At 54.3% G+C, this 27,832-nt stretch overlaps 1 protein-coding gene across 3 annotated transcripts in view; it reads left to right on the forward strand.

Annotated features, from left to right (window-relative positions):
* Window positions 1-27,832, forward strand: part of TNRC18 (trinucleotide repeat containing 18) — a gene marked incomplete at both ends in the record, with an annotated part of 95,690 nt that overhangs the window by 14,181 nt on the left and 53,677 nt on the right. For 2 of the 3 annotated variants that reach the window (XM_080704186.1, XM_080704187.1), the window contains 6 exons: window positions 16,287-16,412; window positions 17,487-19,079; window positions 25,268-25,370; window positions 25,622-25,827; window positions 26,211-26,357; window positions 26,847-27,037. In XM_080704186.1, the coding sequence (XP_080560312.1) occupies window positions 16,287-16,412; window positions 17,487-19,079; window positions 25,268-25,370; window positions 25,622-25,827; window positions 26,211-26,357; window positions 26,847-27,037 (2,366 nt within the window). Of the gene's footprint in view, window positions 1-13,069; window positions 13,226-16,286; window positions 16,431-17,486; window positions 19,080-25,267; window positions 25,371-25,621; window positions 25,828-26,210; window positions 26,358-26,846; window positions 27,038-27,832 lie in introns of all 3 variants that reach the window. The other variant, XM_080704185.1, reaches the window with a different exon arrangement.

The raw sequence follows: 27,832 nt of genomic DNA on the forward strand, positions 1-27,832 counted from the left end.
TTCCCTCCGGCAGCTCCTGGAGGGTTCTGCAGGGATCCCTCTTGGGGGGCAGTTTCCATCAATGGGGAAATCCTCTGTAACTTCTTTAGCATTGAGACTGTCTGGAGCCCCGGGGCGGCGGGGTTGGATGGTTTTGCATATCACTGGCTGGGCGGAGGCCTTGACCTCTTCCTGGCTGTCTTTGGAATTCCCTTTAAATCTCTGCACCTACTAGGTGCAAATGAAGGAGGCAGGGTGGGGGGGGGGCTCCCTGGGCCTGGTCGGCGGCGGGGGGGGGGGGGGGGGGGGCTCCCTGGGCCTGGTCGTTTGGCCCTCCTCACTTAGAGCCGATTGTGGTGAAGCTGAGGTCTTTGGGCCCAGGGTCTTGCCCCTTCTGCTTCTACATTTCACTTCGCGGGGAGCCCTGCTGAGGCAAGCCTGGCTCTGCCGGAAAGCCGGGCAGGGGTGGGGGGCGCTGTTGGGAGCCAGCGTATTGACAGGAATTTTTCTTCCCTGTTTTCATTATTTTTTTTATTTTTATTTTTTTGTGGGTTTGGGGATGGAACCCAGAGGCATTTGATCTCCGAGCTACTCCCCCTGCCCTGTTTTTTATTCTTTATTTTGAAACAGGGTCTCACTGAGTTGCAGAGGGCCCAAGTAGCCGAGGCTGTCCGTGAACAGTGATCCTTCAGCTTCAGCCTCCCAAATGCTGGGATTACAAGCGGGTGCCAGCACGCCCGGCTTTATTTGCTCCTTTTTAATTTATTTACTTGCTTTGGTTTTGGAAATGATGTCATTGTCCAAGAGCATAAAAATTGCTCCGAGGTTAATATTTACCCCTTGTGTTCACATTAGCTGTTGGCTGTCCTCTTCCCCTATAGTGTTTTTTTTCTTCTTCTTTTAATCCCCCTTTATTTTATGGCGCTGAAGATTGAACCCAAACTCTCACACCTGCTAGGCAAGTGTTCTACCGCTGAGCTACGTCCCCTGCCCATTTTATAATTAAGTTATATTAATATTTATTTTTTCTGTACTGGAGATTGAACCCAGGGTTGCTCTACAACTGAGCTACTGTCCCTTTTACTACCCCCCCAAAAAAAACACCCAGGTGTGTGGTATATGTCTATAGTCCAAGGACTTGGGAGGTTGAGACCTGAGGATAGCAGGTAGGTAGAACACCCCTGTGTTCAATCCCCAGTGTGTACTTGAATGAGTGAATGAGCACACACACACACACACACACACACACACACCCCTCTCAGTACATCCTCGTTGGCAGCCGTCACCGCTATCCACCTCCAGAACTTTTTCATCAGCTCAGAGTGGAGCTCTGCACCCCTTAAACACTAAACACTCCCTGCTTCCTTACCCCACCGTTCTTCATTCTTTCTCAGTAAATTCAATGATCCTGGATTCCTCATTCCCAAAGGAATCATACAGTATCTGTCCTTTAGTCATAGCTTGAATTCCCTTCTTTTTTTTTTTTTTTTGCGGTACTGGGGATGAAACCCAGGGTCATTCAACCTCTGAGCTACACCTCCAGCCCTATTTCTTTATTCTTTCTTTTTATTTTTTAATTATTTCTTTTTTTTGTGGTACTGAGGGTGGAACCCAGGGGCTTTTCTACCTCCGGGCTATACTCCCAGACCTATTTTATACTTGATTTGGAAACAGGGTCTCACTAAGTAGCTGAGGCTGGCTTCGATCTGCCTGTCTCAGCCTCCCAAGCACTGGGATTACAAGGGTGCACTACCACGCCTGGCTTATTATTTTTTAATTTTTATTTATTTTTTATTTTATTTTACTTTATTTTTTGCAGGTCTGGGGATGAAACCCAGGGACATTGGACCTCTGAGCTACACCCCCTGCCCTATTTTTTATTCTTTATTTTGAAACCAGGTCTCACTGAGTTGCAAAGGGTCTCACTAAATAGCTGAGGCTGTCCGCGAACCGCGATTTTCTGGTCTCAGCCTCCCGAATGTTGGGATTACAAGCGTGCGCCACCACGCCCGGCTCTATTTTTTGTTTTTAAACAGGATCCTGCTGAGTTGCAAAGGGCCTCACTAAGTAGTAGCTGAGGCTGTCCGTGAACCATGATCCTCCTGTCTCAGCCTCCCGAATACTGGGATTATAAGCATGTGCCATCATGCCTGGCTTATTCTTTATTTTTGAAACAGGGTCTCACTGTTGTGGAGGGCATAAGTACAACCATACTTGGCTTAAAATAAATTTATTTATTTATTTATTGGTGGTACTGGGGATGGAACCCAGGGGGCCTTCTACCTCCGGGCTACACTATATTTTATTTGGAAACAGGGTCTCTTAAACCAGTTGAGGCTGGCTTCGAACCTGCAAGATTACAAGCCTGTACTACCACGCCTGGCTTAAATTTTTTATTTTGAAACACAGTTTTGTTAAGTTGTTGAGGCTGGGCTGGAACTGTGATCCTCCTTTTTCAGCCTCCCAACTACTGGGATTGCCGTCGTGTACCACCACACAAGGCGCAAAATTTATTTAGCGATACTGGTGATTGAACTTAGGGGCATCTTATCTCCAAGCTACATCTCCAGGCCTATTTTTTTTTTCTTTTTGGTGGTACCGGGGTTCTTGGGAACCCTTCTACCTCCAGGCTACACTCCCAGACCTATTTTATATTTTTATTTGGAAACAGGGTCTCTTAAGCCAGTGAGGCTGGCTTCGAACCTGTGCAATCCTCCTGTCTCCACCTCCCAAGCGTGGGGATTACAAGTGTGTGCCACCACGCCTGGTATCCAGCCCTGTTTTTTTAAATTTATTTTGAAACAGGGTTTCACTAAGTTGCAGAGGGCCTCACTAAGTAGCTAAGGCTGGCCTTTGATCCTTCTGTGTCAGCTTCTCAAGTACTGGGATTACAAGTGTGTGCTACCATGCCCGGCTAAAATTTACTTTTTTTTTTTTTTTTTTTGTGATACTGGGGGGTGGAACCCAGGGGGATTCTACCTCCAAGCTACACCCCCAGCTCCATTTTTTATTCTTTATTTTGAAACAGGGTCTCACAGTTGCAGGGACTCACTATGCAATAGCTGTGGCTGTCTGTGAACCTGGGATCCTCTCGTCTCAGCCTCCTGAATGCTGGGACTACAAGCATGTGCCACCATGCCTGACTTAATTTTGATAGGTGAAAGTGACATCACTCTGTGCTTCTTTGTAATGCCGATGATGTTGAACTTTTTACCCATCTGCCTGGGAATGACCAAAAACTTTGTGCAGCCAGAGCCTTACCCCATTCTCTGGCCTAGGTACTGGGAGAGTCCTCAGAAGTTTGGAGAGCATTCTCTCTGGAGGATCCTTGTAGTGCTTTTGTAGAAATGCTCACATTAGCCGGTGTGGTGGCACACGCTTGTAATCCCAGTACTTGGGAGGCTGAGACAGGAAGATCAAAAGTTCATGGACAGCCACAGCTACTTAGTGAGGCCCTCTGCAGCTTAGTGAGACCCTGTTTCAAAATAAATTTTAAAAAATAGGCCTGGGGGTATAGCTTGGAGGTAGACTGTCCCTGGGTTCCATCCCTAGTACTGCAAAAAAAAAGAAAAAAATTTTTTTTTTAAATGCTTATATCACACATGGGTGCTTGGCATGATTGGGCTCTTTCCTGAGGGACAGCCCTGCTTCGGTCATGCCGATGAGGTTCTGGAGGTGTTTGGTGATGCCTTCAGGTTTCATTAAGAGAATGAAACATTTTAAAATGTGAAGGGATGGGGCTGGAGGCAGACTTAACACCTGTAAGGCCCTGGGATTCATCCTCAGCACCAGAAAAGGGGGAAAAAAAAAAGGCAAGGGAAAATGTTATTTGTTATATAATTACGGATTGAAAACATATATGCAACCAGGAATAGTGGTGTATACCTATAACCCAGTACTTGGGAGACAGAGACAGGAGGATTGCAGGTTCAAGGTCAGTCTTAGCAATTTAGCAATACCCTTTTTTTTTTTGTGTGTGTGTGTGGTACTGGAGATGGAACCCAGGGACATTCTACCTCTGAGCTGTACCCCCAACCCTATTTTTTATTTTATTTTTTGTTTTGAAACAGGGTCTTACTAAGTTGCTTAGGGCATGTTCAATTGTTAAGGCTGGCTGCAAACCTGCGAATCCTCCTGTCTCAGCCTCCCAAGTACTGGGATGACAAGTGTATGCCAATATGCCTGGCTTTATTTTTTATTTGAAAATGGGTCTCACTAAGTTGCCGAGGGCCTTACTCCATTGCTGAGGCTAGCAACTAACCTGTGGTCCTCCTGTCTCTACTTCCCAAGTACTGGGGATTACAGTCCTGTGCCATCAGCATTTCTTTAAGATTCTGTTTGAAAGTAAAAAATAAAAAGGACTGGAGGTGTAGCTCCAAGGTACAGTGCCGCTGGGTTCAGTCCCTAGTTCTAAGTAAATAAGAAAGTAAGTAAATAAAGATGAAAAGAACAATTATAACAGCCTACCATAATTAGAGCCACGTGGCTGTGTTCTCTCTTAAAATAGCTGACTGTGTAACGCCGGCCTTCTTGTGCTTGCGTGAAATGACGCAGTGTCTCCATGAGGTGAAGGGAGGGCCCCAAGGAGGCCCAGCCTAGGCCAGGGCAGGCTCCTTGTTTACAAACACTGACGCGGGTTGTGGTGGCACACACCTGGAATCCCAATTTAGTGAGACGCTGTTTCAGAATTAAGAAGTAGGGCTTGGGGGTGTAGCCCAGAGGTAGAACGCTCCTGGGTTATATCCACAGCACCAAAACACCAAAAAACACAAACATTGCCACACAGAGAGGGCTGTTGAGTGATGAGTGGGTGGGTGGTGCACACGCCCCAAATATGCTGGACCAAAATGATAATTCACTTCCCTGAGGGGAACAGAAGAGGACAGCCCAGGATTTCATCAGGCTACTCAGAATGGATGCGATTGAAAACTTATTGAGCACAGAGATGCACGCCTGCAGTCCCAGTGACTTGGGAGACCGAGGAAGGGAGAGGATCCCCGGAGCCCAAGAGTTTGAGGCCAGCCTGGGCAATATAGGGAGTTCACCATTTAAGACAGACAAATTTTCCAATTGTTTATTGCTAGAATTTTTCATTGAATATTTTTGGGCCGTAGCTGAGACTGTGGATAAGGAGGAACTGCTTAGCTTCCTTTTATCTTCTTTTTAGTACTAGGATTGAACCCAGAGGTATTCTTTTTTTTTTTTTTTTTTTTTTGCGGGTCTGGGGATGGAACCCAGGGGCATTTGACCTCTGAGCTATAGCCCCTGCCCTATTTTTTATTCTTTATTTTGAAACCGGGTCTCACTGAGTTGCAGAGGCCTCACTAAGTAGCTGAGGCTGTCCGCGAACCGCGATCCTCCAGATCTCAGCCTCCCGAATGCTGGGATTACAAGCGTGCGCCACCACGCCCGGCGAACCCAGAGGTATTCTACTTCTGAGGTACACCCCTAGTCCAATTTTATTTTTTATTTTATTTATTTATTTATTTATTTATTTATTTATTTATTTATTTATTTTCGCGGGTTTGGAGATGGAGCCCAGAGGCATCGAGCTACACCCTCTGCCCAATATTTTATTCTTTATTTTGAAACAGGGTGTCACTGAGTTGCAAAGGGTCTCACTTAGTAGCTGAGGCTGTCCGCGAACCGCGATCCTCCAGTCTCAGCCTTCCAAATGCTGGGATTACAAGTGTGCGCCACCACACCCGGCTCTTATTTTTTATTTTGAAACAGGTCTCACTAAAGGCCTCACTAAGTATCTGAGGCTGGCTGAGAACCTGCGATCCTCCCAAGTACTGGGACACAGGCGTGCACCACATGCCCAGATTCCTTTTATTTATCTTTTCATCTATTAATCTATTTATTTATTGTTATGAAGATTGAACCCAGGGAATACTCTCCAGCCATTTATTGATTGGTTGGGTACTGGGGATGAAACCCAGGGGCATTCTACCTCCAAGCTACACCTCCAGCCCTATTTTTATTCTTTTTTTTTTTTTTTTTTTTTGCAGGTCTGGGGATGGAACCCAGGGGCATTTTACCTCCGAGCTACATCCCGTGCCCTATTTTTTTATTCTTTATTTTAAGACAGGGTCTCACTAAGTAGCTGAGGCTGTCCACGAACCACAATCCTCCAGTCTCAGCCTCCTAAATGCTGGGATTACAAGTGTGCGGCATCACGCCTGGCTTATAATTTTTTTTTTTTTTTTTGGTGGTACTGGGGTTCCTGGAAGCCCTTCTACCTCTGGGCTACACTCCCAGACCTATTTTTTTATATTTTTATTTAGAAACAGGGTCTCCTAAGCCAGCGCGCGCGGCTAGCTTCGAACCTGCGCGATCCTCCTGTCTCCGCTTCCCAAGCGCGGGGATTACAAGCGTGCGCCACCACGCCCGGCTTATTCTTTATTTTGAAACAGGGTCTCACTGAGTTGCAAAAGGCCTCACTAAGTAGCTGAGTCTGTCCTCGAACCGTGATCCTCCTCTCAGCCTCCCGAATGCTGGGATTACAAGCATGCGCCACCATGCCGGGCGATAGTCAGCTTTTAGAAGGGTCCTGTGTGGCCCCGTCCACAGTAGAGTCTGTATTAGGGACCTGCCATTGCTCAGCTCTCAAGGGACCTCCGCACCCCAGCACCCGTACACAGGAGCCTCATGGAGTATTCAAGGAAGGAGGGAGGCCCGTTGTCTGGATTCCAGCTCCACCCTCTGGTGACCTGGGCCAGCCTGGAGTCAGCCGCCTCTGGAAACGGGGCAGAGTGCCTGACTCCCTCCTCCAGTGGGTGTGAGGAGTCCATGAGTCAGTGACGTAGGCGCTTGGCACCGAGCCTGGCATGTAGTAAAAGGGCTCAAGAGAGTTTGTTATTATTTTTATTGTTAATGTTATTAAATACTTGTGTAAGGAGCAGAGACATCCAAGTCGGTGGCCATTGTGTCTGGGAAGGGGTGGCCCCTTGTTTTTCTCCCATCTCAAACAGACCCTGGTTATTATGTATTTATTTATTTTTAATTTCTGCAGTGGTGCTGGGGATGGGACCCAGAACTCTGCGCCTGCCAGGCAAGTGCTGTACCTTGCAGCCGCCCTCAGCCTCCTGAGAACCCGAGACCTCGTTGGACTCTTGGCTCCCGAACCCAGTTGTGCAGCGCTTCCTGCTTTCTTCCTGACCCTCTGTTTGTTTCCCTTAGATGAGAGGATGAGAGGTTACCCGGCAGGGACACATGCCTGCCTGCCTTTCTCTTTCTTTCTTTGCTTCTTTCTTTCTTTGTTTTTCTGTCTGTCTCTTTGTCATACTGGAGATGGAAACCAGAGGCATTAAACCTCTGAGCTACACCCCCTGCCCTACTTTTTAGTTCTTTATTTTTTAAACAGGGTCTCACTGAGTTGCAGAGGGTCTCACTAAGTAGCTGAGGCTGTCCACGAACCGTGATCCTCTGGTCTCAGCCTCCAGAATGCTGGTATTACAAGCGTGCGCCACCACGCCCGGCTTCTTTCTTTTTCTTTTTTTTCATTTTTGGTGCTGGGGATTGAACCCAGGGGATCTGACTTCCAAGCTATACCCCCAGTCTGATTTTTTATTCCTTATTTTGAAACAAGAGTCTCACTAAGTTGCAAGTACCTCACTAAGTAGCTGAGGCTGGCTGACAACCAGGATGTTCCTGTCTTAGCCTCCCAAGTACTAGGATTACAAGCTTGCACCACCACGCCCGGCTTCATGCTCTTCAATTTTGTTAAATGAGTCTTGTGCTTAGGGCAGAAGAAGAATGACCCCCAAAAAAATCTGCTCTGAGATGGGCGTGGGTGGTGGCGCATGCCTGGAATTTCAGCACTTGGGAGGCTGAGATGGGAGGATCACAGGTTTGAGATCAGCCTCAACAACTTAGCAAGGCCCTCAGCAGCTTAGGGAGACTCTGTTTCACAATAAAAAGGCTGGGCGTGTAGCTCAGTGGTAGAATGCCCCTGGATTCGATCCCCAGTACGCCCTCCGCTCTGCCCACACACAGTAGATTTGAAGGAAGGACAAATGGTTTTTGGGTAGAGGAAATGATTCCTCTCTGACCCTGGCCTCGGAGGAGCTGCCCTGCTTCTCTTAGCCCCAGGTTTTGTAATCATAAATAATAACAGTAACCGCCAGCCTTACACAGCACCTCCTGCTAGATGACGTTCAAAGCCTTTTACAAATAGGAACTCATTTAATCTTTGCATTCACCCCAAGGGAGAGATGTTACTGTAGTATCCATTTCATACAGCCTGGGGAAATTAAGAAAATTGCCCCAAATTAGGGAGCCAGTGGGCCTGGGAGCCAGGACTTGTCTCTTCTCTCTCTCTCGTGGTGAGTCCTCCTGTCCATTCTCCCCACGGGAGATCTTCACCCTCCCTCTCCACTCCTTTCATTTGCCAGAGGGGCGGAACCTTCCACCCAGGATGTTGATAAATTAAATCTAATTTAATTAAAATTTAATGAGGTCAGAAAATGCAGTTCCTCAGGCTCGCGGGCCACCTTTCAAATGCCCAGTAGCCGCGCGTGGTCAGTGGCTACTGCGTTGTACGGCCGGGATACAGAACCTCTGTTGGGTCCCCATGGGCCAGCACTGCTGTGTCTTGTACTCAGTCCTCACCTGATGGACACACGGGTTGTTTGAGTGTGTCGAGGGAGTAGGGAGTCAGGCAGGGCAGCGGGGCTGCTCTGTGTTCTGTAGGGAGGTGTTCAGATGTAGGTTGGTGGGCCCTGAGCTGGCCTGAGCTGGTGCCTGCGTGACCTTGGGCTCTGTCTTCTGCAGGAAGGGTGGGTGGGCAGATTCAGGGAATTGCTGTATGGTGCCCCAGATTCACAGAGTTTCATCAGCCGTCTCTGATATTGTGAATGGTCATTTGCTATTGCTGTGTGTGTTACTAGAAATCAAGCTTGCCGGGCGTGGTGGCGCACGCTTGTAATCCCCGCGCTTGGGAGGCGGAGACAGGAGGATCGCGCAGATTTGAAGCCAGCCGGGTGCTGGTTTAGGAGACCCTGTTTCCAAATAAAAATGTAAAAATAGGTCTGGGAGTGTAGCCCGGAGGTAGAAGGGCTTCCAGGAACCCCAGTACCACCAAAAAATAAAAAAAATAAACTCAGGGGCACGCTACCTCTGAGCTATATCCCCAGTCCTTTTTTTTTGCGGTACTGGGGATGGAACCCAGGGGCAATCTACCTCTGAGCTACAATCCCAGCCCTATTTTTTTATTCTTTTTTTTTTTTTTTTTTTTTTTTTTTTTTTTTTTTTTAGTAGTACTGGGGGTGGAACCCAGAGGCTTCCTACTCCCGGGCCATACTTCCAGACTCATTTTATATTTTATTTGGAAACAGGGTCTCACTAAGTTGCTGAGTTATTCTTTATTTTGAAATAGGGTCTCACTGAATTGCAAAGGGCCTCACTAAGTAGCTGAGGCTGACCCCGAACCTGAAGCCTCCTGTCTCAGCCTCCCAAATGCTGGGATTACAAGAGTGTCCCATCACGCCTGGCTTTTTTGTTTTGAAACAGGTTCTTGCTAGGTTTGAGTGTTGCTACATTGCCGAGGCTGGCCTTGACCCTGCAGTCCTGTCTCAGCCTCCCACCTACCGGGATCACAGGCATTGCCACCACAGCTTGTTTTTTTTTTTTTCTTTGCGGTACTGGAGATTAGACCTAGAGGCAATCTTTCTCTGAGCTATGCTCCTAGCTGGCTTTATTATTTTATTTTAAAACAGAGTCTCGCTAGGTTGATGAGAGTCATTCTACTTGCTGAGTCTGTCCTTGAACCTACAATCCTCCTGTCTCAGCCTCCCAAGTACTGGGGGTTATAGAAGTAGGCCATGCCTACCTTGGGTAGCTTGGATTAGGGTTTTTTTTTTTTTTTTTTTTTTGCAGGTCTGGGGATGGAACCTGGGGCACTCTACTTCCGAGCTACACCCCCTGCCCTATTTGTATTCTTTATTTTGAAACGGTCTCACTGAGTTGCAAAGGGCCTCACTAAGTAGCTGAGGCTGTCCGAGAACCGTGATCCTCCGAATGCTGGGATTACAAGCGTGCACCACCATCCCCGGGTTTGGGTTAAGTTTTGACAGTTGCTGATTTTGGCTTCTAAGGTGTCACTTGAGCAGGTGACAGACGCCTCCAGTCATGGGTGTGGTGGGAGACCTATGTTGGGAAACACAGGGGCTCGGTTTGGCAGAGTGGCCCCTTGGGGCTGGAGTCAGTTGTGGTCCTCATTTCTTCCCTAGGGAGAGTGGGCAGGACAGTTCCAGTGGAACGAGGTCTATTTGAGTTTCTTTTTGTGTGTGGTACCCGGGATACAACCCAGGGACATTCTACCTCTGATCTCTACTCCCACCCCTGGGAATTTTTTTATTCTTTATTTTTTTGAAACAGGGTCTCACTAAGTTATGGAGAGCCTCACAAGTCCCTGAGGCTGGCCGCGAACCTGCAATCCTTCTGTCTCAGCCTCCCAAGTACTAGGATTACCTGCATGTGCCACCACATCTGACTTCCTTGAGCCTTTTGAGCCCCTTTTAGGGGTCGGGAGCTGTCCTGATCTGTACAAATCCTTGAGGTGTATCCATATTGCCCTAGCTCTGTGAGCATTAAAGATAATACTCAGAACCAAGTGTGGTGACATACACCTGCAATCCCAGGACTTGAGAGGCTGAGCCAGGAGCAACTTAGCAGCTTTTAGAAACCCAGCAAGACCTTGTTTCAAAACAAAGAAATAAAAAAGGGCTGGGGATATAATATAGCCTTTGGGTTTAATCTCCAGAACTACATACACAGGCAGGCATGCACATGTGTGCACACCTCACATGGTCAGCCCAAAAGGGATGTTCTTTGGGGCCAGGTCTTGGGGATGGTACATGCTGGAAACAGGGCAGATCCCTACCGCAGTGAGGGAGGTGTGTGTGTGCGTGTGTGTGTGTGTAGACCTGTGGTCAGGCCAGTAGGTCTGTGTCTCTAGGTTGTCACAGGCGGATGAGAGTGGCTTGGGCCTGTTTGGATCACGTGGCCCTGGTGTCTTCTCTGAGGTCCAGGGATGGGTGGCGTGGGAGTCAGGAGGCAGGCACTGGGCTGTGAGCAGCAGGTGGATGGCATGTCTGTTTTAGGGTATATACCAGCAGCACCCTGCGACTGAGCAACCCTGGCTCGCCCCAGCTCCCCCCACCTTCCCCAGCTGCCCCGCCCAGCCTGGGAGGAGGGAGTTGGGGCGCCGTTGAGCCCCTGTGGTGGGTAGGAGCCGTTGGTGGCATCCGGGCCCCCAACGCCCCACTGGGCCCAGGGTGCTGCTGGGCAGGTTTCACAAGCCCGGGCAGGGGCAAGCCGGGCCCTGGGCTTCCGTGTGGCCCAGGGCAGGAAGAGCTGGCGGCTGATGTAAACCCTTGCGCAAGGCCCCGGCTGCTGCTTCCGGAGCCTTCGCCCGCCTGCCCGCCCGCCACGCCAAGGAGGAAGCCTAGGGCTTGGCAGGGCTCAGAGGCCCTGCTGCCCCAGCTTGGGCCACATGGATGGACTGACTGACCGTCATGGCCCTGGGGCCCGAGGGCTTGGTGCTGGAGGCTGGTGAGGGTTCGGGCTGGAGTGTGGGGGGCTGCTCATGGGCCGTAGTTGTTGGGGCCTGTGGCATGAGGGCTCCCTGATTGCTCTGGTTGCCTGTCTCCACTCTGGGAGACTGTAGTGGAGGCCTTGCCCTTGGGGCTTCAGCATCCCCCAAAGGGAGCTGGGATGGACATTTTGGAATTTTGTGCCCCTGGGAGGTGGTCAGAGAACACTTGTTTGCAAGTCCTGCATGGGAGGGATGCAGGGGACCCAGAGGTTGGGCTGGAGTCTGTGAGCCCATTTGGGCTAAACTGGGGCTTCCTGGACACCAAAACCACACACCCACTGTCTGTGTGTCCCCTGCAAAGTTTGGTAACGTCTCTGTGCCACCAGTAAACAGTCCCCTCCGCCCGTGGACTCAGAGAGGTTCCTTGAGGATGTGCGTGGGAGCCCTTCTCTGAGGGCTGGCCAGGCAGGTGTCTGGTGGGTGCTTGGTGACCGCCGTGTCCAGTGTTTGGGGCCCTGTGGCTCTCTCTGGAGGATCCCAAATCACTTCCGAAGTGCCTGGTGCGGATGAGGATGACTGTCATTATCGTTTGTTGTTACCGTCATACATTGTTGCCGCTGCATGCTGGTCCCGTCTTCCCTGTGGCTCTCAAAGGGAGGTTTTGCTGATGAGTACACTGCGGCCTGGCAGGGGAAGCCCCTGGCCCGGGCCTGCAGGCCTCGCCCTGGGTTGTGACCTGCAGGGTCTCCCCTGGGAGGGTGGGGTGCTTGGAACTTGGGGTAGAGCCCCTGGGTGGCACAAGGAGGCGCCCCGCCGGGCGTGGGTGTGGTGAGCGAAGGCACAGCGGCTCCCATAGCAGGTGCCCTCTGTGTGGGGCCCTGCTCTCTGGAGGTGGGCCCCTGGGTGGGTTCGCGCTCCTTCTGCCCATTCTCGACTGCTATGCTTATTTGTCTTCCTTCTGTGGCTGGTCCATTCCCCAACCCGCTGTGTGGGCTCTGGGATGCCCTGCCCGCTGTGCACTGAGTCACCACTCCCTGGCCCTGTGACAGGGCTCCTCCCATGTCTGAGCCTCAGCTTCCTGGTCTGTGAAACGGGCCTGCAGCCCTCCTCCTTCAGGGCTGCTGCGGGGCCATTCTCTAGCTGGAGGGTGTGCCCCTTGCCTAGGAGCTCAACAGAGCTCCCAACCTGAGCCTCCCCAATCTGTGGCCTTGGAGGGCCCTGTCCCCCAGCCCCTGCTGGCCTCAGGCATCCATCTACAAATGGGGAGAAGGGTGCCCTCTAACACCTGGGCTGGCCACACAGTAAGGGTGATAAAGCCCCCCTTTGAGCCCCTGGGTGCCAGGGGCAGCTCTGCTGGGTGGCGTTCCTCCTGGCTGTTTTCCTGGGGTCTCTGCGGCTTTCTCAAGTTCTGGGTGTGGTTAAAGTGATCCCGGCTCATCCTGTGGCCAAAGGGCCGGGCGGGGTTGGGGGGAGGTCTCTTGGGTCTCAGTTGTGGGGGGAAATGGGGGTCTCCGGGTGGCGGTTGCCTGATGGCCCCCCTTCTCTCTGCAGGCGAGGCCTTCTTGGGCAGCTTTGTGGCCAGCGGGATGGGGCCCTCGGCCTCGTCCCAGGGGAGCCCGGTGCCCTTGCCCTCTGACCTCTCTTTCCGCTCCCCCACCCCCAGCAACCTGCCCATGGTGCAGCTGTGGGCCGCCCATGCCCATGAAGGTAAGGAGCGTGCCAGGGGGCGGGGCTGGGGGCTGCTGGGCCACTGTCCTTGCCACTCTCAGGATTTTATGTCCCTAGCACTTCTCAAATGGGCCCCCTCCCCGCCACCTCCAAAGTCACCTCTCCTTGCTGTGGGCAGTGGGCTCAGCCCTGGCTGGCCAGCCAGCCTCCCTGTTGTCCCCAAATGCCCAGTGCTTCCTCTTGTTGCTATCACAGGGCATTTGCACAGGCCGATCCTTCTTCTTGCGGCCTCTATCCCCATCCCCCGACTTCTCTTGCCCCTCTAGGGGCCAGCTTGGATCCGCACCCTCTCAGCTCTTTTTTTATAGCAATGTGAGATTTACCTGTGTTTCCCCCGACCAAAGGCTGGCTTTGCCACCAGAAGGAACTCTGCGCCTGGGGCCTGGTGTGCCCTGCTCATGCCGACTCCCTGGTGCTCAGGGAGCTGGGGACTAGTGTGGGAGCCGTCGGGACCCTGGCCGCCGGCCCCTGGTTGCAGCCCTGCAGTGCTGCCTGATGTGGGGGCTGTCCTCCCACCCTGAGCAAATTCCAGATCTCCCCAAAACAGGGGCCTGTGGGACCCCTGAGCACCTTTCCCACCCCTGACTGGCAGATTTGGGATACTGACACTAGGTCCCTCCTCCCTTCCTGGGGGGCCCATGGTGTCCCCTGGAAGTCTCCACTGCAGGCTCAGAGCTCTCTGGCCTTTCCGAACACCCTTCCTTCCCAGTTCCTCCTGGCGTCCTGGGTCTGGGTTACTGAGGGTCCACCTGCAACCTGAGACTACATTTCCCTTAGGAGGCAAAAGCTGGAGCCAGAGGTATTCCTAGCCACAGAAATCTGGCCAGGCCGCATACAGCAAGGTCCCCACTGTACAGAGGAAGCCACTGAGGCCCCTTGGACTGGCCTCTGCATCCAGGAACAGTGTGCACCTTGCACTGGGGGGGGGCACCTTGGCCAGCATTCTCCATAGGCCCAGGATGGGGAAGGCCCTTCTGAGCTTGGGTCCTGCCCTGGCTCCCCCTGTAGCCAGCCAGGGCAAGCACTACCAGGGTTGGAAGGCCAGAGGCCGCCTCTGGTCCCCAGGCACGAGCCCCTTCCTCCAACCTGCCCAAGAGTTCCTCTTCTCCTTTGCCGACAAAGCCTGGTAAATAGCGATAATGGTGATGGCAGACAGAAGGCGCTTGCTTGTCCCAGGTGCCGCGCTCTCGAGCTCACTTGATCCTCAGAACCAGCCACAGGGTAAGGGGCTGTTGTGCACGTTTTACAGATGAGAGAGCAGAGTGACCTGATGCCTGCTCCGGAGTGCTGTTTCAGTGATTGAGATAATGTGTATCGGGGTGGTCCGTTTTGTGTTGTGATTGTCACTCCTGTCATTATCAGATGATGCTGGGGAAAGACGTCAGCCTGTACAGGGCCTGTACCCCCTGGCTTCAGAGGGAGCAACTAGGGCCATGGGGTACCTGGCTTATTCGGGGATTTCCAGCAGGCCGCTGGGTTGAGGCAGCGCATCAGGATCCTTGCCTGGCGCCCCCGTGTGTGCCTGCCCACCTCGCCTGGTCTCCTCGCACCCTGCCAAATGGCCTCTTGGCCCCTCATTCTCCATGTGCCTTCTTAGGCGTCTTTTTTGTCTGTAGTTCCCCTTTCCTGTCTTTGCCCTGCAAGGCCCTGATTCTGGGCATTGCTGGCGGAAGTCTTTTGGGAGACTGCGAGAATCCTCGTGGGAGGAATTCCCAACACCTTTGTTGGAATCCTGTCAGCCAGAGATTCTGGGTCCACTAAAGTTCAGAACAGGCGAGTGACCAGCTGTGGGACACTCAGCAGAGGAAAGGCCTGTTTGGCCGGGCATGGTGACACTTGCTTGTGATCCTATATACCTGGGAGTCTAAGATGGTAGGATCGCAGGTTCATGGCCAGCCTCAGCAGCTTAGGCCCTCTGCAATTTAGTGAGACCTTGTTTCCAAATAAAAATAAAATAGGTCTGGGGGTAGAAGGCCCCTGAGTTCCACTCCCGGTACCATGCACATACACCAAAAGAAAGAAAGGAACGAAGGGAGGGAGGGAGAGAGCCAGGTGTGGTGGCACATGCTTGCAATCCCAGCGCTTGGGAGGCTGAGACAGGAGGATTGCACAGGTTTGAAACCAGCCTCAGCTACTTAGTGAGGCCCTGTTTCAAAATAAAGTATAAAATAGGTATGAGAGTATAGCCTGGAGGTAGAAAAGCCCCTGGGTTCTATCCCCAGTACCACAAAAAAAGAAGGAGGAGGAGGTGGAGGAGGAGGCGGCGGTGGCGGCTCTCATCCCGGTCCTCATGGGCTGTTGTGGAGAGTCCAGTCAGTGGGGTCAGCTGACCCCACTTCAAAGCCAGGGTCCTCTGCTGTATACCCTTGGCCTCATGGTCCTCTCTGAGCCCAGTTTTTCTGATCTATAAAATGGGAGATTTAAGAATATGGAGCTGGGTGTGGTGGCGCACGCTTGTAATCTCAGTACTTGGGAGGCTGAGATAGGAGGGTTGCAGGTTTGTGGCCAGCCTCAGCAATTTAAGCTCTCTGCAACTTAGACCCTATTTCAAAACTAAAAAATATAAAAGATCTGAGGGTATGGCTCAGCAGCAGTAGAATGGCCCAGGTTTAATCCCTAGTACTAAAGATACATACGTAGATACCTATATAAACATTAAAATCAGAAGGGCTAAGGTGTAGCTCTAAAGTAGAATGCCCCTAGATTCAATCCCTAGTACCAAACTAAATCAAACCAAACCAAAGCAAAACAACAACAAAACAAACCACAAAAACAAAAACAAAAGAAAGAGTGTGGGCCTCCCAGGTTCTTTTTGAGGTTTCCATCCTGACCTCCTTCCTGGGGGTTTGAGAACTCCCACCCCTGAGGGCTGCCTGGGACTGGAGTGAGGCCTGAAGTGGCAGGGCTGGGAGCTGATATTAAACCTCGGGCCCTGTATCGGGGCTGGCAGCTTTTTGGGGGTGCAGTCCCAAGCAAGAGGTGCTGAAAGGGGTGCCTTTGGGAGGCAGAATTAACACAGCTCTTTCTCTTTCTCCTCCAGGCCTCTCCCACCTGCCCAGCGGGTTGTACCCATCCTACCTCCACCTGAACCACCTGGAGCCCCCCAGCAGCGGGAGCCCCCTCCTCAGCCAGCTGGGCCAGCCCAGCATTTTCGATACCCAGAAAGGTCAGGAGACAGAAGCGGGTGGGACTCTGGGGACTGGAGAGGGGGTGTCAGAGGTGGGAGGACCTTCTCAGGGGAAATCTCTGGGACCCTCACAAGTATCCCAGGCAGCTCCCAGCTCCCAGCTGTGTCTGGATTACACCTGTTCCACATGCTTTTTTTTTTTTTTTTTTTTGGGTGGTACTGGGGATTGAAACCAGAGGCATCTACCTCTGATACCTCAAAGGAAACACACCTTCAGCCTTTGTGTGTGTGTGTGTGATATTGGGGATGGAACCCAAGTGCATTCTACCTCTGAGCTACACCCCCAGCCCTATATTTTATTCTTTATTTTGAAACAGGATCTCATTAAGTTGCAGAGGGCCTCACTTAAGTAGCTGAGGCTGGCAGGGAATCTGTGATCCTCCTGTCTCAGCCTCCCAAGTACTGGGCCACCACACCTGGCTCTCTCACCACCCTTTTTATGTTTTGTGGTTTTTTTTTTTTTTTTTTTTTTTTGGTGGTACTGGGGTTCCTGGAAACCCTTCTACGTACACTCCCAAACCTATTTATTTTTTATACTTTTTATTTGGAAACAGGGTCTCTTAAGCCCTCGCAGCTGGCTTCGAACCTGCGTAATCCTCCTGTCTCTGCCTCCCAAGCGTGGGGATTGCAAGCGTGCTCCACCACACCTGGCTGTGTTTTTGTTTTTATGAAATAAGGTCTTGCTAGGTTGCTGAGAGTCACGCTAAGTTGTTGAAGCTTATCTCCTACCCTTATGCCTCCTGTTTCAGCCTCCCAAGCACTGGGGTTACAGGCTTCTGCCAGATGCCTCCTTGAGATCCCAGACCCTAAGGATCCCGCAGGTGCACTGGGTCACCCACAGCCTCCAATTGAGCCTTATCAGCCCCCTCTAGGCAGCTCCTAAAACGACCCTTGGTCTCAGCCCCTCTTGCAGGCCAGGAAACCGAGGCTCAGGAAGGTTAGATGGGCGGCTCCAGGTTTCAGCTTTGCGGAGCCTGCCTCCCCTGTCCCTGGGCGGGCACCCCCGGCTGCGGTGGGCCGCGGGCCTGCCTCACTGTGCGCTCTTCTCCGCAGAAGGCTTCTACCTGCCCGCGCCCGGGGCGCCGGGCGCCCTGCACTCTCACGCGCCCTCATCCAGGACCCCCGGCGGCCACTCCTCGAGCACCCCGGCCAAAGGCGCATCGCGGGAAGGCGCGGCCAAGGAGCGAGCCGGCCGCGGCGGGGAGCCGCCCCCCCTGTTCGGAAAGAAGGACCCGCGGGCGCGCGAGGAGGCGGCGGCGGGGCGCGGCGTGGTGGACCTGACCCAGGAGGCGCGGGCCGAGGGCCGCCAGGACCGCGGGCCCCCGCGCCTGGCCGAGCGCCTGTCCCCCTTCCTGGCCGAGGCCAAAGGCAAGGGCGCGCTGCCGCCGGCGGCGCTGGCCATGTGCAACGGCGTGGCGGACGCGGGGCTGCCCGCGCAGGTGGCCAAGGAGGCGGCGCGGCAGGACGAGGGCGCACGGCTGCTGCGGCGCGCGGAGGCCCTGCTGCCCGCGCCGCGCCCCTGCCCCTCGCCGCTGCCCCCGCCGCCGCCCAAGGGGCCGCCCGCGCCCGCCGGCGTCTACACCGTGTTCCGCGAGCCGGGCCGCGAGCACCGCGTGGTGGCGCCCACCTTCGTGCCTTCCGTGGAGGCCTTCGACGAGCGCGCGGGGCCCATCCAGATCGCCTCGCAGGCGCGCGACGCCCGGGCGCGGGAGCGCGAGGCGGGCAGGCCCGGGGTGCTGCAGGCGCCGCCCGGCTCCCCGCGCACCGACCGGCCCGAGGTCCTGCGCGAGAAGAACTCGGTCATCCGCTCGCTCAAGCGCCCGCCGCCGCCCCCCGACGCGCCCCCCGCCCGCGCCGCGCGCGCCTCCCCGGACCCGCGCGCCCACCTGCCCGCCAAGGAGCTGCCCAAGCCCGAGGCCGAGCCGCGGCCCTGCGAGCGGGCGCCCCGCGGCCCCACCGCCCAGCAGGCCGCCAAGCTCTTCGGCCTGGAGCCCGGGAGGCCCGCAGTGCCCGCCGGCGCTGACCACAAGTGGAAGCCCTTCGAGCTGGGCAACTTCGCCACCACGCAGATGGCCGTGCTGGCCGCGCAGCACCATCACGCCAGCCGCGCCGAGGAGGAGGCGGCCGCTGCTTCCAAGAAAGCCTACCTGGACCCTGGAGGCGCGCTGCCCCGGGCCACAGCCACCTGCGGCCGGCCGGGGACAGACCTGCATCCCGCGGCCCACGGACCCGGGGAGGCCTCTGCCATGCAGAGCCTTATCAAGTACAGTGGCAGCTTTGCCCGCGAGGCGGTGGCCGTGCGCCCTGGCGGCTGCGGCAAGAAGAGTCCCTTTGGAGGCTTGGGCACCATGAAGCCCGAGCCCGCACCCACCTCCGTGGGCACCCCCAGGGCCCAAGCAAGGCTCCCGCACGCGGGCGGCCCCCCGGTGGCCGGGGGCCGGCAGCTAAAGCGGGACCCAGAGAGACCGGAGAGTGCCAAGGCCTTTGGCCGCGAGGGCTCCGGTGCCCAGGGGGAGGCTGAAGTGCGGCACCCGCCTGTGGGCATCGCTGTGGCTGTGGCCAGGCAGAAGGACAGTGGTGGCAGTGGCCGGCTGGGGCCTGGGCTGGTGGACCAGGAGCGCTCGCTGTCACTGAGCAACGTCAAAGGTAGGTCCTGGGTCCCACCCTGGCCCCTTGTAACCCCACCCTCCACTTCCCTGTCTCCTTCATCCCCCTCCCTCTCCCCCTCCTCTCTGCCCACCTTCTGGGTACCATTTGCGCCTGTCCCGCTCATGTGCTGGGCTGCTGTTGGAAGTTTTATTGCCTTTCCCATTACGCACATACAAAGGTGGCATAAAGTGCAGACGAGGAGAACCAAGAAAAAAGGACCATTATATTTTCCCAGCACCCTGAGCACTTTCGAATCTTTCCCTGAATTCATTTTCCCGTGCAATTTGCTTCTGCCTGTAGAGCTCCAGGCGCGCGCACACTCTCCGGCTTGTGCGAGATCCCGTATTACGGTGTGAGTTGTTCCCCCTGCTATTGCAAACTCTTCATGGCATCATTTTTTTATGGCCTTTAATATTCTGTGGAGAGCACACAGCGGCAGGTACCCGTGGTTCAGGTCTCCATTCCCTGGTGGGCATTTTAGCTTTCCTCTCTCTCTGATGTTTTGTGTTCAGAACGTTGCATGGAATATTTTTGTGCATTGCGCCTTCATGATATTTTGAGTCGTTTTGCTAAGAATAGAGATTCCTAGGAATAGACTAACCTTAAGCTGTCGATTCTAAGTCTTTGAGTGAGATAACCAAGCATTGTGCACTTCAGGGTCTCTAAGTAGCCAGCCAGTGTGGGGACTGGAACAGTAGATGCTTTGCAAATGAGTGAATGTGTGTGAGGGGTAGAAGCTAGGGTCCTGAGTTCTTATGAGTCTTTTTTTTTGGGGGGGGGGGACTAGGGATTGAACTCAGGGGGCGTATTCTACCTCTGAGTTACACCTCCAGCCCTATTCTTTTCTTTTCTTTTTTTTTTTTTTTAATTTGGAAGCAGGGTGTTGTTAAGTTGCAGAAGACCTTCCTAAGTTGCTGAGGCTGTCCTCAAAACCTGTGATCCTCCCATCTCAGCCTCCCAAGTACTGGGATTATAGGTGTGCGCCACCACAGCTGGCATCCTGGGTGTGCGTGTTTGTACTGGGGATTGAATCCAGGACATTCTACCTCCTAGTTATACCCTCAGCCCTATTTTATTCTTTATTTTCAATCAGGGTCTCACTAAGTTGCAGAGGGCCTCGCAAGTTGCTGAGGCTGGCCTTGAACCTGTGATCCTTCTGTCTCAGCCTCCTGAGTGCTAGGATTTCAGTCGTGTACCACCACGCCCAGCATTCTGGCTGTGTTTTAATATTTAAAAATGAAAACAAACAGCAGTTGCTAATTTCAGTGGGAAGAGTGGAACATTTCTTTTAGTTACTAGCGAGGTTGGATGTTTTCCAGAACCTGGGCGGCTGGTTGGGTTTCCTTGTGTCCTTTGGATATTTTGCTGTTGGGTTCCCTCTTGGGATTTTGGAGACTTGCTATTTGCGACATATTTGTTGGCAGTCTGGACTTACCTGGGGTCCGGGCACTCGAGGCCAGGTGTGTGGGGGAGTCAGAGAAGGCTCTGTTTGGCTGTTCCTTGCTTATCATGGCTTCTAGGTTAGCCCCAGCCCCTTCCCCATCCTCAGCCTTGGCCTTCGGTCTGTACCCGTTTGTGGCACCCACAAAGCCGCTTCCTGCCGTGCCTCGACATGATTGCTTGTTGTGGCTGCAGAGGTGTCTTGTGTGCAGGTCCCCTGCTCTTCCTGGGCTTCTTCCTCTCTTGGCCTGGCCTCAGCGGACTCTGGCTCCTGGTGAGCAGTCACTGCTGTGTTCCTCATAGATGGCTCCAGCCTGTTGTCTCAACCCGGTTTTCTAGGTGAGCCCAGTAGGGCCAGGCTCCCGTGTGCACACTGAGGCTGCCAAGGGTGGTCTGATGGTTCCCTGCCCAGAGCCTGTGCCCCTTCCTGGGAATGGGATCCAGGGCTGGGCGCTCTGCAGCAAGCTCTCCCAGTAGTATTTTCACACCAATATGATGACTCATCCTGTCTTTGTGGCTTTTTTTTCCCCCTTTTTCCTTTTTTTAATTTTTTTTTGGGGGGTATTACAGGTAGAACCCAGGGGTACAGTCTATCTCTGAGCTATACCCTAGCCTTTTTTTTTTTTTTTTTTTTTTGTGGTGCTGAGGATTGAACTCAGGGGCATTCTATTCGGAGGTATACCCCCAGCCCTATTTTTTTTCCTTTGGAAGCAAGAGTCTTATTAAGTGGCTGAGGGTGGCCTTGAACCTACAATCCTCCTGTCTTGGCCTCCCAAGTACTGGGATTATGGGCTGTGCTACCATGCCCAGCTATATTTTTAATTTTGAAACAGGGTCTCGCTAAGTTGCTGAGGTTCTAAGTTGCTGAGACTGGCCTCCAACTTGATATCTTCCTGTCTCAGCCTCCCAAGTACTGGGATCACAGGTTGTGCACCGCCGTAGCGGCCCCCATAGGTTTCATGTTGTGCCTTCTACCAGAAGTGCCCCACTCCTGCCTGGGGATGTCCCCTCATCCTCAGTGTCCAGACATTATTGCCCTGGGAGCTGCCTTTGACGGTGCCTATCTGTGGCTGCTGTCTGGACGTCCCTGTAAGCCAGGGTGGCCTCAGCCTTTGGAGTGGGTAGGTGGGGCTTCATATGGGCTCTGTCTTGGAATTCTCCAGCCTGGATGGCAGTGTGAGGGATCTGTAGTGAATGTTTGTTGACTGGCTAGTTGAGCCTGTTGCTCCAGAGAATCCTGGTGCCAGGGAAGCCTTATCCTCTGACCCTGGGAAGTCTGCAGGAGCAGCATGAAGGAGTAAGCAAGAGTGGCTAGCTGGGTGGTGGGGAAACCTTCTGTTCAGTGGTTTGTGGCTCCCCCTCCCCTAGGAGGCAGATGTCTGGGGTTCTGTGACACAGTGTGCAACTTCTCTTGGGAGCTCAGGGTCCTCAGAGCCTGTCCTGGAGCCCAGGAGACCTGGTCTGTGGGCTTGTGGGTGTGTGTGCAAGAGAGAATGGAAGGGTATGGACAGGGTTTGGAATGAGACTTCTGGGGATTTCTTGTCTTTTGGTGTGATGATAAAAAGCAGGTACTGGGTTCTTTCCTAAAAGTTCCCCAGAAGGGAAAGGTAGTTTTCCTTCAGGCAGCCTGGCCCCAGAGTCCAGTGACCTAAGAAGGAAGGCTGGGGTCCCAGGGTGTCTGTGCATACATGTGGTGCCATCCCCCAGCTGGTGGTCAGCCCAGGTCTCCTGTGGTTTCCTGGGTCTCCACTCAGACTATCCTCTCTCCCTTTTTTTTTTTTTTTTTTTTTGTACTGGGAATTGACCCTCCTCCCCGGGGGCACTCTAACTGGGCTACACCCCTGGCCCTGTTTTACTTTTTTTTTTTTTTGTAGTATTGGGGGTGGAACTCAGGGGGCCTTTTTACCTCTGGGCTATACTCCCAGACCTATTTTATACTTTATTTGGAAACAGGGTCTCACTAAGTTACTGAGAGCCTCACTAAGTAGCCAAGGCTGGCTTTGAACCTGTGTGATCCTCCTGTCTCAGCCTCCCAAGCGCTGGGATTACAAACGTGCGCCACCACGCCCGGCTCCTGTTTTACTTTTTATTTTGAAATGGGGTCTTACTAAGTTGCAGAGGGCCTCCCTAAGTTGCCAAAGCTGGCCCTAAATCTGCAATCCTGTCTCAGGCTCCCAAGTACTGGGATTACAGGCATGTGTCACCACGCCTGGCCTAGTAGGTGCTTTATAAGCAAGCCTTTCAATTCTTCTGCTCCATCAGCTGTTAGGGTCTTAGGGAATTTGATAGTGCATTGAAGTCTTAGATCTTCCTTCTGTGCCACACCCAGGGACTCACAAAGGATCTGCCTGGCTTCCAGGGGTCTTGGCCCTGGGGAGACCAAACACACTGGCAGGCATGCCTTCAGGCTCCGCCTCAGCGGCCCTGAGACTGGCAGCTGCTCCAGGATGAAGCTGGCTGCAGACGGGTTCCTGAGGGCAGGTGGCGCTGGAGATGGGAAGCCCCTGAGACCACAAGTGGTGGAGAGGGCTGGCAAGGGCAGAGGGCTTGGGGCTGAGCCCAGGCTACATGCCGAGTGCCTGCCCTCTGGGGGCACCAGGATCATGGTACCCACAGCCTGTTCCAGACCCAGAGCCCAGCAGGTATGAGGGGGGGCCGCCTCTGATAGCTGAGCCCTTGGGATTTCATAGGCCAAGGGCGGTTGTGTCCCCTGGGAGAAGAAATCTCGGGCGCAGATCCTGATTTCCTGGCACAGCTGCAGAACTCTGGGGTGACTCCCCACACCCCAGCCTTGCCTGAAACCCATCAATGGCCTTTTGGGCCTCAGTTCCCTCTCTGGTCCTCTATTTTTCCTTAGGGTCATGATGCTTGAGGGAGCTTGGGGAGGGTCATAGCCCACTTTGATGAGACACCATGCTGACCTGCAGGCGAGGGCACCCTGACCAGTCACCCCGATTGTGGCTGGCACAGCCCTTCCACTTCCGCTGCCTCCCCACCGCTTCCTCTGCGTGCTCAGCATGTGACTTTGTGCTGGCATGAGCGAAGTGTGCTCAGCGTCTCTGCAGACTGGTCAGCGTGACAGCAGTGTAGGGGACAGCCAGGGATGTACCTCGCACTGGGTAATGCCTCCCAGAGCTCCCAACAAAGCAGGCAGGGAGGAGGGCAAGTCAGGGAGACATGGTCTGCTCTACACCTGCCCCTCACCAGACACCCACCCGCTGGCTGCTTAAAAATGCATGGCAGAGCTGGGCGTGGTATCCCATGACTCTAATTCCAGTACTTGGGAGGCTGAGACAGGAGGATCACAGGTTTAAGGACAGCCTCAGCAAGTAGTGAGACTTTCATTAATTTAATGAGACCCTGTTTGAAAATAAAAGTAAAATAGATCTGGGAGTATAGCTTGGAGGGAGTGTAGCTTGGAGGTAGAATGCCCTGGGCTCAATCTCCAGCAACACACACACACACACACACACACACACACACACACACACACACACACACACAGAGTATGACAGGTCAAGTGCAGTGGTAGATGCCTTGGGAGGTACTTGAAAGGCTGAAACAGGAGGATGGTAGGTTTAAGACCAGCCTCAGCAACTTAGACTCTATTTCAAATAAAAACAGTAGTAACATTGGGCTGGGGTTATAGTTCGGAGGTAGAACGGCCCTGGGTTTAATCCCCAGTACCACACATACGGGCCCCCCAAAAACAGAACATGGTGGACCAGGTGGGATGGTTGCACACCTGTAATCCTAGCAACTCTAGAGGCTGAAGCAGGCTCACAAGTCTGAGGCCAGCCTAAGTCAACTTAGTGAGGCCTTGTCTCAACAAAAAAAAAAAAGGCTGTGGGGTGTAGCTCCGCGGTAGAACTACTGGAGCCTCTGGGTCCAGTTTCTAGTATCAGAACAAAACAAGCAACAGAAAGCCACCCAGCCGCTTCCTGCTGCCAGGCCTGGCTCCCTCCTCTTCTCCCAATCCCTCCCCATGCCGGGCTGCCCGGCTGCTCTGCATGCCTAGCCCTGGGACATCTGGGCCGTGCCCGCTCTCTCTGGGCTCCTCTCTTCTGCTCTGGGACTGGCAGGCCCACCCCTTCCTGGAGGAAAAGGGGCATCCTTGGGCCTCTTCTGGGGGCTCTGCTCTGCAGGAGCTCCTGGTTTGGGGGTACTGGAAGAGGGAGCCGAGGGGGAGACGCTTGATGTCAGCATTCCAAGTGGGATTGTTGCCCACCTGTGTCCTGACCCTGGGCTGCTGCAGACCCCAAGAAGGTGCCCAAGAAGGTGCCTCGTCTCCCGAAGACCCTTGAGGTCTCTTTCAGGGTGCTGAGCCCCCAAGGTGGCTGCCGATGCTTCTGGGCTGAGCCTGTGGGGACTGATGCTGGCCTGTCCGGTCTGACCACATTTTATTGTTACAGGATAGGTTTTATGATGTTTTATTATAATCTCCATGACTGTTGGCTCGATTCTGGCCACTGTTGTCTGTATGAGTGATAGGGCAGGCTCTTGGGGGATGGAGAGGGGGATGGAGGAGAAGTTTCCTGGCACAGGGGACCCCAGTGGGCTTTGGAGGGAGTCATGAGGAATGGCATTGCGGGCAGGGAGGAGCCGCCACACAGGGGGTCATAGGAGGCACTGGGGGTTCTTAGGGATCTGGGAATAGAAGGGGCGGGGAGCGAGATGAGAGGGGACAGGGCAGAGCCTGGTCGCTGGTGCCAGCGGGGCTCTCATTGCTGCCTGGGCCTTCCCAGGTCATGGCCGGGCTGATGAGGACTGTGCAGATGACCGGGCTAGGCACCGGGAGGAACGACTGCTGGGGGGACGGCTGGACCGGGACCAGGAGAAGCTTCTCCGGTGAGGACTTGGGGACCTGGGGTCTGGAGGGCACTGGATGGACCTTGATGGGCACGGGCCCTTGACTGCTGGGCACCGCAGTTCTGAGAACTGGAGCTGGCTTGGCGCAGGACACTGGTCCTCTGGGTCAGGCCAGGGGCTCCCGCATTCCCCTTGAGAGCGGGGGAGGCCTGGGCCCTCCTCCGAGTCCCAACAACCTTCTCTCTCTCTTGCTTCTGGGTGGTCCCCAATGCCTCTCTTTCCCCTTCTAGGGAAAGTAAGGAGCTTGCTGACCTGGCCCGCCTGCACCCTACCAGCTGTGCTCCTAATGGCCTGAACCCCAACCTCATGGTGACTGGGGGCCCAGCACTGGCGGGCTCTGGGCGCTGGTCCGCTGACCCCGCAGCCCACCTGGCCACACACCCTTGGTTGCCGCGCTCGGGCAGCACGTCCGTGTGGCTCGCTGGACACCCCTATGGTGAGTGAGGGGTAGGGGAGGGTGGGTAGGGCTGCATGCAGGGCGGGAGCCCAGAGCTGGCTCCTGCCTCCCTTGGCTAGGAACCCAGGCTAGACTTTTTCTCCTCCCAGAGCAGGAGGCAGAAGGGACATCTGCTTCAGGGTTCCTCTGGCCGCCTGTTGGGGAGGTGTCCTATGGTGGGTGGCTCTGTGGCCCTGTTTGCAGCCATCAACCAGCGCCCTTCCCCCTCGGCTCCCTCCTGGAGGCCCCAAGAGGTTCAGAGACTAGGGAGCTGGCCAGTGATGCCTAGGCTGGACCCTGGGGCGGGGCAGGCCTGGTTCTGCTCTCAAACCCATAGTCTGGGGTGTCCCAGCATTAACATGGGCTTGGCTTTCTCTTTCTAGGCTTGGGTCCCCCCTCTCTGCACCAGGGCATGGCTCCTGCATTCCCACCCGGCCTGGGGGGCTCCCTGCCATCGGCCTACCAGTTTGTTAGAGACCCCCAGTCGGGCCAGCTGGTGGTCATTCCCAGTGATCACCTGCCTCACTTTGGTAAGTGGCGCCTGCGTGGTGGTCCCGTCAGGGTGGGTGACCTCGCAGCGCTGGGTGGGGGGAGAGCAGGCCCAGAGAGAGCATCCTGACCCCAGTGGTTTCCTCAAATCCTTGTGATGAGCTCACACCCAGAAACCCCATAATTAGAACCTAGCAGGGCAGCCCTGGGCGGTTAGACTTTTCCCAGCATTGTGCCTGCTTTGCATACCACTGGGTGCAGTCCCCACGGTGGCCCTGCTGCACACTCCACTGGAGTGTTCCAGCTGTAAGGCCAGGGTCATCCTGCCCAGGGATGTGGTCCCCTGGGCCTGGGGTATAGCTCATACACAGCAAGTGGAGGACAGGGCTTCCTGGCCCCCTGAAAGTGACCAGGGCCAGTGCTGTGCCGCTGCCTAGCCACCTTGCTCCGGGCTCCAGTGTCTCCCTTTGTGATAAGGGGTTTGGTGTCTAGGAGGTGTGGCATCAGCTCACTCTCGTCTGTCTCCACAGCGGAGCTGATGGAGCGCGCTGCGGTGCCACCCCTCTGGCCGGCCCTGTACCCGCCGGGTCGTAGCCCCCTGCACCACGCCCAGCAGCTGCAGCTCTTCTCCCAGCAACACTTCCTGCGGCAGCAGGAGCTCCTGTACCTGCAGCAGCAGGCGGCACAGGCCCTGGAGCTGCAGAGAAGCGCCCAGCTGGTGGTGAGTCTGCGCTGGAGCTTCCAAAGGGCGGCAGTGTGGGAGGAGAGGGCCGGAGGTGGGGCTCAGGGAGGGCTCCCTGCAGGAGACAGCATCATAATACAGATAAGAAAGCCGGGCGTGGTGGCGCACGCTTGTAATCCCCGCGCTTGGGAGGCAGAGACAGGAGGATCGCGCAGGTTCGAAGCCAGCCGCACGCGTTGGCTTAGGAGACCTTGTTTCCAAATATAAAAATGTAAAAATAGGTCTGGGAGTGTAGTCCGGAGGTAGAAGGGCTTCCAGGAACCCCAGTACCACCAAAAAAAAAAAAAAAAAAAAAAAAATACAGATAAGAAGTCAGCTAAGGAACGGCCCTCCAGGCAGAGGGAATAGCATGTGCAAAGGCCCAGAGGTAGGTGGAGCCCGGCCCAGAAAGTGGGGCCCAGGGAGCAATGGAGAAACCAAGGCAGAGGCCGCCCGCGGGCTGGAGTTTGGATTAGATGCTGAGGGAACTGAGCTTGGATGGACCCAGCCTGGTCTCTTCTCTCTGGATGGCCTTTCAGAACAGACTCGGGAAGCCTGCCTGGCTGCATGGCTAATGGACCTGGGCTCTGCTGCAGTTGCCTGGTCTCAGAAGATGGGGTACACAGGGGTCCCTAAGACCCACAGTCCTCTTGTCTCTTTGAAATGTTCTAGGATGTCTGTGCCTTATATAGTCTTATCCCTCCCTCAAGCAGTGGCCACTCTGGGGAAGTCGGCCAGGGCACAGTTCCCAGGGACTGAGCCCTGGATTTGAATCTTAACTTGGCTAGGCCCCGC

Source organism: Muscardinus avellanarius, assembly GCF_963383645.1.
Source record: "Muscardinus avellanarius genome assembly, chromosome: 10".
NCBI classification, from domain to species: domain Eukaryota; kingdom Metazoa; phylum Chordata; class Mammalia; order Rodentia; family Gliridae; genus Muscardinus; species Muscardinus avellanarius.